The sequence below is a fragment of the Triplophysa rosa genome, linkage group LG6 (assembly GCF_024868665.1).
Source record: "Triplophysa rosa linkage group LG6, Trosa_1v2, whole genome shotgun sequence".
Classification (NCBI taxonomy): Eukaryota; Metazoa; Chordata; class Actinopteri; order Cypriniformes; family Nemacheilidae; genus Triplophysa; species Triplophysa rosa.
In genome coordinates this window covers 16,705,255-16,714,549 of record NC_079895.1, presented here as the reverse complement: position 1 = coordinate 16,714,549, position 9,295 = coordinate 16,705,255, and the positions used below count along the sequence as shown (strand labels likewise).

Sequence of the window (9,295 nt, the reverse complement as noted above, 5' to 3'; positions counted from 1 at the left end):
GGCTAACAACTGAGGAAGAACTTTGTCATTTATCTCCCGTCAATCTGTAATAAAACATCAATAAACGCAACTAATCTAAATGACACATAGTCATTTGATGCATGGTTATCGACTTCATTGGCTAAATGCTGTAACTCTCTAGCTAATTGTGCGCCCGCCATAGTTCTTAACGTTATACACGAAGCAAACGATCAGTGAGTGACGTGACGTTAGTCCAAAACAAGTCAAGAGTAATCGATCAAACGCTTCAATCTACGCTGAACCAATAGTAGGCAAGACCAACCCATCTAATTATCATACAAGACACAGAAAAGTAAGAATAAATTCAAGAATAAATAAATAAAAGTGGAAATAAATACATGCGATAATAAATAAATATAAAAATAAATAAACGTATAAATAAATGTAAAAAAATAAAAGGAAATGATAAATAAAATAATCTAAAATAATAAAAAAATAATAATAAAAAAGAAAAAATATGGACACAAAAAATAATAAATCAATTTAAAAAATGAAAAGAAAAGTTAAAGCTAAGATCAATAATAGCTAAAACGAATTATTTTGTTTTATCAAACCATTCATTCCTTTATTTATTTTCATATTATTACATTTATTCGTTTATATATTTATTTATTTATACATTTATTTATTTATAATTTTTGCAGGTTTAGTCCTCCATAGCCTTAAGCCTTGTCTGTGAAACCGGGTAAATGTCTGTTGTTTGCGCTTGTGTCTTAATCTGTCGAGCCAGCAGATGGCGATGCTTATATTCTTTCTACGCTTTACAGGCGTGGGTACGTCTTTACACTCTTCGAATAGGTCATGTTTCAAGCCACGCCCCTAAACGTGATCTCGTATTTTGATTGGTCAGTGACACAAGTTCTCAAATAACATGAACGAAAAAGTTAACTAACCTGCAAACTTTGATTCTGTGAGTCTTTTTTTTTTATGGAAACAAAAACGTTGCTGTACTGGTATGCTAACTTAAAGTAGAGGTTTTCTGATAGCAATGCTGAGTTTTGTAAAGAACGTTTAAAAGTTAAGAGCAGTTAAGTTAACTTAGATCTATTTCGTTACATCTTCAGAAAAAGTCTACGATGTCGCTTGAAAAAAAGCAATCGATTCATAAAGACTTGAATAAAAGCACCATTCGGACTAATGGGGACGCTGGAAAGGCATCCAAAGCGGTCTGTCGGGTCTGTAATCGGATGTTTCGAGACCCTAAACTTCTTCCGTGCCTGCACACGTTTTGTGCGGATTGCGTTCGACAGCTCGAGCCGTTTGCTGTGCGCGTGAACGGGGATCGACTCACGCCTGAAGACGAGACGGGCAGACGAGACTCCGCCACAGTTCTGTGTCCCGAGTGCGATTCAGAGGTGGACCTGCCGCTGTCGGGAATAGATGGGCTGACCACTGACCACCTTGCGCTGGACGAGGTTTTCGCAGAGACCCTGTTGTTAGAAAAAAGCGTTTTGTGCGACTTGTGCAGCGACGGTGATGCGGAGAAGCGTTGCGAGGTGTGCTGCGTCAATCTCTGCGACTTCTGCAGTCAGGCACACAGGTGAGTTTGCGTTGCATGTCTGCACTTTTATTTTTTCGGTCTTAATTTAGTTCGTTCTTGTTTTTATTTATATACGTTTCTAAAGCAATGTTATTTTACGTTCTTCTGTGGTTTTATAACTAATTTCGCAGCTAATTAATATAAAAACAGGTAAATGTATATCGTGAAGTCCTAAATAAAAGCACCATGACATTCAGACAGCACAGTCATATAGAAATGTGGGCAAAGGCTAAATGTTATTTGAATGTTACATCCGTGGCTTCACTCTTTGTCCAGGAGGCAGAACCGGACCTCATCTCACTCCATCCAAAGTCTCCAGGAGCTAAAATCTCAGGGTCGTCTCACTAGACCCGTCCTGTGCTCTCTTCATCCCGGCCAGGAGTTACGTCTCTTCTGCGAGCCCTGTGACCTCACCGTGTGCCTGGAGTGTGCTGCCACCTTTCACCGTGACCACCACTGCAGCCCCGCCCATGAGGTCATCAGTCACCATGGAGATCGCATCAGAGATGTGGTTGTCAGGAGCTTAAGACCTCGGCTCACTCATTTGGAGGAAACTTTGAGACGTGTTGACATATCCCAAGAGGCCTTGCAGGTGCGGACCGACACGTTGGCGGGCGAGATTCGGGCATTTGCTCGGAGCTACGCCAGCGCTGTGGAGGCGCATTGCCGCTCTCTGCTGCGTTCACTGGAAGACTTGAGGTTGCAGCGCAGAAACCAGCTGCATCTGCAGAAAGCTCAGTTGCAGCAGTCCCTGTCTGACGTCCGTGGCGGGGTGGACTTCGCAGAACGCTTGCTCACGTGCGGTTCAGATGCAGAAATCCTCAGTGCTAAGGGGGTTACTATGAGGAGACTGATGAACCTAGCGGAATCAGGATTTGACCCACACCCCTTGATGGTTGTCCAAGACAATGCCAGCAGCATCTGTTTCCTCCCTCAGGGGAGTGCTGGGGAGGTGGAGGGGTTTCCTGTGGTAGGAGTCCTACATGCCAAGGCTGTGGATCCCAGCAAGTGCATCATCCAGGGTGAAGGTGAGAGCAGGGTACTGGGATGACACATGTAGGGAGACTGATATAACTAAAGCTGTCAGTACTTTTATTGTCTTTTTCTAAGGCTTTTTCTAAAAAGTATTTTCCTTCAGAACTGGGTCAGTTTTAAACGTGACCACATACTCTACAAGTGTTTGCTGACTCCTTTGTGAAATTCTAAACTCTGTTTGTCAAACACGACGGTTCAATGCACATTCCTCAGATAAACTACAGTTCAGATTAAATGTTTGTTTAAAGAGACAGGATCTGAAAGTTAAAATGTGAGATATTCGATTCCTTCTTTCCCCCTTACACATCCACAAACTTACAAGTGCACACACCAGAAAGCCCAGGGTGTGACATTGGGATAAGCAGCAGACGACATTCCTGGTTGCCATGGAGACGTTTTTATTGGTGGTGCTAGAGTGCCCTTTGGTCATGTCCGCTCTGTCCCAGCAAGCCACAAGCACATTTTCTTACCAATTATAAATAGCAAGCATGTACTGTTATTTGCAAGGCTGACTAACTGTGTTTGGTAGTGCTGTTTTCAATAGGTTTACAGGTTACAATGATAGCGGATGGTCATGTTGCTTTTATTGACAATACCTCCTTTTGTTAGTGTAAACCAGGTTTTTTAAATTAGCCTTTATTTTACAATTTTTAAGGTGACTTTTTATTAATTTTGTCGAGTCTTCGTTATTTTACTTACAGGTGCTGGTCATATAATTAAAATATCATCAAAAAGTTGATTTATTTCACTAATTCCATTCAAAAAGTGAAACTTGTATATTATATTCATTCATTACACACAGACTGATATATTTCAAATGTTTATTTCTTTTAATTTTGATGATTATAACTGACAACTAATGAAAATCTCAAATTCAGTATCAGTATTCAGTATGTTCTTAATTGGCCAGCAAACTCGCCTGACCTTAACCCCATAGAAAATCTATGGGGTATTGTGAAGAGGAAGATGCGATATGCCAGACCCAACAATGCAGAAGAGCTGAAGGCCACTATCAGAGCAACCTGGCCTCTCATAACACCTGAGCAGTGCCACAGACTGATCGACTCCATGCCACGCCGCATTGCTGCAGTAATTCAGGCAAAAGGAGCCCCAACTAAGTATTGAGTGCTGTACATGCTCATACTTTTCATTTTCATACTTTTCAGTTGGCCAAGATTTCTAAAACTCATTTCTTTGTATTGGTCTTAAGTAATATTCTAATTTTCTGAGATACTGAATTTGGGATTTTCATTAGTTGTCAGTTATAATCATCAAATTAAAAGAAATAAACATTTGAAATATATCAGTCTGTGTGTAATGAATGAATATAATATACAAGTTTCACTTTTTGAATGGAATTAGTGAAATAAATCAACTTTTTGATGATATTCTAATTATATGACCAGCACCTGTATATTAATTCTTACATAGCAACATAAAAAGAAGAATTTATTTTTATCTCTGTTTTAGTTTAGTGTTTTTTATTTTCAGTTAATAATTTTTAAACTTCTTTTAGTTTATTGCCAGGGCAACATTTCTAATTTTCATTTTTTTATATATAATATTTTTTTATTTGGAATTCAATTTATTTTTAATTCAGTTAACAGAAATGTCTTAATAGTTTTAGTAAACTATAAAAACCTTTGTGTAAAGTCCTTTCTGTATTCTAAATTTAATTTAAGGATCTTCAAAAAGACATGACAGTTTTAATGGATGTCCTACTATTAATTTTGGCTCTCATGAGAAAAAAATGTCTGTTTCAGTATTTTGTTATCTTGTATTTCTGTTATTTATTGCATTTTGTTCCTTTTATAATGTTTTTGTTGCTGTTACTTATAGGTCATATAATCGTCATATTTATGAAGGTATTTGGTTAAATTAATTAAAGTCAAATTAATAAAAGTCAAAAACGGTAATACATTCAGCAAAAAAATAATCCCTGCCCCTTGACGTTAAACTGGTGTCTTATAAAGCGAATCAGTTGACCTGTGCAAGAAACTGAGCGCTATTATTTCATCTTCGGGTAAATTCCAATCACATTCATGTGCCCCACGCACTTAGAAGGGCAGATCATTTGAAGAGCAAGTTCTGGAGGGAGATGAACAGCTATTTTTCGTAAATATAGCTGTTCATACATAATGAATGCAGTAATAAAAACAACATAGTTTTTCCCTTATCTGAGACAACAGTTCACTTGGTGTACTGCAGTTACTTTCAAGGGCACTAGACGCGTTTTTGTACGCGACTTTTCGCGTGTGCAAACTGACTGCCTGTGGCTGTGGATTGCCGATTATAATGTTGCTAATAACATCAAGTTTCTTGAACAGACCGATCAAATCCCTTTATAAGATGTCAATCGTTATGAGCCGCGGGAATTACTTTCGTATTGAATGTAGCAGCGTTTTGGCCTTTCAAATATGTGGCGTCTCAGGACGTGCATTTCTTAAAGCACACCATTCTTAAAGTCTCTCCACTTTTTTGAAATGTTAAGGCGGGCCAGGTAAAGATGATTGGCGGGCCGCCAGTTGACTAGCCCTGGTGTATAGGCCATGTGTGTGATCTGTGGAAATAACTCACAGGCGTGGAGCGGGGTCATGAAGGTCAGCAAGGGGAGTTCACTCTGGTGTGCAGGGATTCCTCCGGAGAGCAGATGGGCAGAGGTGGAGACCCTGTGCTGGTCAGCATTGTTCACAAGGAGAGGAAGGGCTGGTGAGTATAATAAACACCATCATGCTTTAAATGTGTGCCAGTCAGAACATGACAACTGTGTCATAGTACTCTATTAAAATCTTCACATTTCTAAAGCATAAAACTAATTTAATCTGTGATATGTGGGCATAATATCAGAAACATTATTAACTAGACAAATGTGAAGTAGTCTTTCTTTTGATACATTGTGTCATGATTGTGTTTTCCCCACTATAACATTAAAGCACTGTGGAGGCGGCTGTGGTTGATAAAAGTGATGGCTCCTATAGTATCTCATACACACCACCTGAACCAGGAGTCTACTCTGTGTGGGTCTGTGTTAAAGCTCAGCATGTCCAGGTAACAAGTTTAACCGTTTTTGCTGATATTTATAATAATAACATGTTGATGGTTTATTTAAGAATTTGCTAATGCAGGGACTGACATTCCAACAAAACATGCTTTCTAGGGTTCACCTTTTGTGCTAAATGTGAAAAGAAAGTTCAGACGTCACCGTGGCATATTCCATTGTTGCTCTTTCTGCTCTAGTGGGGGTGCTAAAGAGGTGCGCTGTGGCTGTGCTGGGACCATGCCAGGTACAGTAGAGCGTCCGATGATAAGTTATTATCTAAAACACCAGTTTGTGTCAAACATTTGTAATGGCTGATGATGAGTTGTTTCTGTTAAAGACAGTGTGAGGGTGTCAGCCGAGCCTAATGGTTCATTCCATCAAATCAAATGTATTTTATCTACACAGGTGGGTTTCAGGGTTGTGGACATGGACATAAAGGACACCCTGGTAAGCCCCACTGGTCATGCTGTGGAAGTGTGCTGGAGGAGTCTGAGTGTATTCTGCATAACCTTGGTGCAGTCTCTCCTCATGGACACCTCAAGACAGTGGAGATCTGAGCAGGTGTCCTTTTTAGAAAAGAGAATAACATTTTACCATAAGCTATTTGCACACTCTAAACACTATCAACCAGCCAACAAATTCACCATATAAACATACCTTTGCTTAACATACACTAAAGCCAGGCTGACACTACGGGACTACTTGAATTGCTATGGCGCTTACACTACACAACAAGGTTTCTTGTCATCCTTCATCTTCTTGTTGTAGTAGCACGCACGCACACTACACAACGCAACACAGACATTTGGTCAAGGACCAACAGCGAAACCCCTCCCACATTGTGAACACTTCTAGTTTTATGGTGGATGGCGAACGAGTTGCTGGTGCGGCTACACCATCGACTGGAATGGAGCGTGAAACATTGAAGTGTTATTAAAGGGTTTTGTGTATTCTATTATATAGACTTGTTGCTTTAGGAGAGTTTAAATAGCTTTTTGTCTTTTATACCAGCCATTTAACACGCTCTTTAATGTTTATGAATACATGCCAGCAGTTTTTAATTCCTCCCAAAGAACCTTTCACTCAAAGGTTCGTATAAGAACCATTTATTTCTTTTTATAATCTAAATAAAGTTTATTTGGATGTTAAAGGGATACGTCACCCAAAGATTTAAATTCTGTCATCATTTACTCATCTTCGAGTTGTTCCAAATCTGTATAAATTTCTTTGTTCTGATGAATTAGTAGGCCCTTTATGGATCCATTCAGTCACAAATGCCTCTTTTATGGCATTGTGAAGCACTTTTTTTGTTTATTAGGTCTTTGTTATACCTTCTTCTATGTTTCCTTTTTATAAATACAGTATAAACCTAAAAACAACTTCTTACTCAATATTTCATGTAATTAAAGGGACAGTTTACCCAAAAATAAAAATTCTGCCATCACTTACCCTCGAGTTTGTTCTGATGAAGACAGAAAATGATATTTGCAAGAATGCTTGTTACCGAACTGTTCTTGGCCACCATTAACTACATAGTAGGAAAAAGTTCCCCAGAACGGTTTGCTTTCCTACATTCTTCAAAATATCTTATTTTGTGTTCAACAGAACAAAGAATGAACGGAAGTCATTAATTTGCTCTGGAGTGTCGCAGAGCGTCTGCATGGGGTGACGACCATCTACAGATGCGAAAATTTCGGAATTTCAAAAAATTGAACTTGAGCGACTAGACCGCATACGACTCGCCAACCGGAAGTGATGTATTTCAGTGTACTCCAATCAAATTACCGTATGTGAACTGAAAATTATTACTACTTTTTTTGTTTAACTTTGTCAGTAACACGCGAGTCCTTTAAAGATGATTGGTTATTGATCATTAACAAATTATTAATTTAATATTTATATGTTGTTGTTTTTAATCTTAGTCTCCATATTGTTCCTTACAAAACACTGGCACTCTTTTGTCATATATGCATAGCAGTTTATTGTTTGCAATCATTTATATATTTTACGATGGCAGATATTGGGAGAATGAAAGCTCTCGCGCTGCTTTGGAATAAGCTTCTCTCCCGTGTTGGCGTGGGTTTGCGTTCAAACTGAAAGTTCCTCACGACTGCCACTAGGGGGCGAATTTGTGCAGTGAAAAGGCGGCTTCAGAACAAAGAAATTATACAGATTTGGAACAACTTGAGGGTGAACTGTTTCTTTAAATGTTTCAATGGTGCCTAATCTTTGTGCTCATTTGCATTTACAGCAATAAAATATTAATAGCATTTGATAATTGGAATGTTTAATTGAACCTACACTGTGCCTAAAACATCAGAAAACATTTTTGTATCAGTATTGTAAGCATTACTAAGAACTGATTTAAGATCAGTTGGATCTGTGTCATTTTGTTATTATTCCTATACTGTATTATAATTAGCATGTTTTTGATATTGCACAACATTATGGATATGAACAATGTCCTGTAACAGCATCGTTCCAACACTATAATGGTCAATATGTTTGCGTGACTCTGTTCAAAAGACTGCTTTAGTATTTTATGCATCTATGAATCATTTCATTTTAATTGTCAGCAGTCTTTATGTGCAATCCTGGTACCTCCGCTCAAACAACACTTACCTCCCCACTTGCAATAGTGGCACTTCTCTAATTATAAGCATGTTTTATTATGTTCACAGTGTAATCTTCTTTACTGTGTGTATACTGTGTATTGTAAAATCTATGACTGACACCTGCTATTAAAGCTGCTTGGGTATGATAAATTCAATTCAATTTTATTTATATAGCGCTTTTCACAATGTACGTTGTTCCAAAGCAGCTTTCCAGGAGCAAATAAGAAAAACAGAAAAACACAGAAAGGTAAAACACAGCACAGTGCATGGTGTTTATAGACCAAGTAAGATCATTCTAATAAATAAATGAATAAATAAAATAATTAAATAAATAAATGCAGTCTCCCGGTGAGCAAGCCAACACTGCACTGCTCTGCTGTGGCGAGGAACCCAAACTCCAATGATGAATAAATGGAGAAAAAAAACCTCGGGAGAAACCAGGCTCAACCAGGAGGGCCAGATCTCCTCTGACGTGTCATAGCTGCTCTCAGTGACCCCGACCAAAAGCCACCGAGCAAATGTCCACGAAGAACAGGGAGAGCCCACCAGCCGCGACCCAGGAAGCCTGACAACAGAGGAACAACCAGGGAAAAATAGTAATGGCATAAATTAACTTTATTCCTCTGTTGTCCGACATCGACCACAAACCAAGACCAACCAGACCCACACAGTCCCAACAAATGAAATGCCCAAAACCACAACCAACAACCCCCCCCCCCCCACTCCCCACAAACACCCACCCAGCAACCTCCAATCACAGTCACTGAGTGCAGTTTATTCAGAACTGCTGTCATGTGATGTAAGTTTAGCATTAAATATCAAGTATTGTAAATTTAGCATTAATGTGACAAGTAGTCCGTCTTTGCTCTTGGTTGGGGATGGAATTGTCTGAGCTGGGATGGTCAGATGGTCGCTTTTCTCTTGGGTGGTGATGGAATTGCCTTGGATGGAGCTGGGATGGTCAGTCAGTCCGCAGGCTCTGGCAGGAGGATGGCACGGGATTTTCAGATGTAGCTGGCGTAATCTCTAGTTGGGGATGGGCAT

The 9,295-nt window shown here is 39.2% G+C and overlaps 1 protein-coding gene across 1 annotated transcript; it reads left to right on the top strand.

The window, feature by feature from the left end:
* Positions 1 to 903: 903 nt before the first annotated feature.
* trim45 (tripartite motif containing 45) lies at positions 904 to 8,954 on the top strand. The gene is made up of 6 exons (XM_057335511.1): positions 904 to 1,561; positions 1,838 to 2,589; positions 5,176 to 5,305; positions 5,530 to 5,644; positions 5,754 to 5,880; positions 6,042 to 8,954. The coding sequence occupies exons 1-6, from the start codon at positions 1,098 to 1,100 to the stop codon at positions 6,191 to 6,193; spliced, it is 1,740 nt and encodes a 579-aa protein (XP_057191494.1). The 5' UTR covers positions 904 to 1,097; the 3' UTR covers positions 6,194 to 8,954.
* Positions 8,955 to 9,295: the final 341 nt, after the last annotated feature.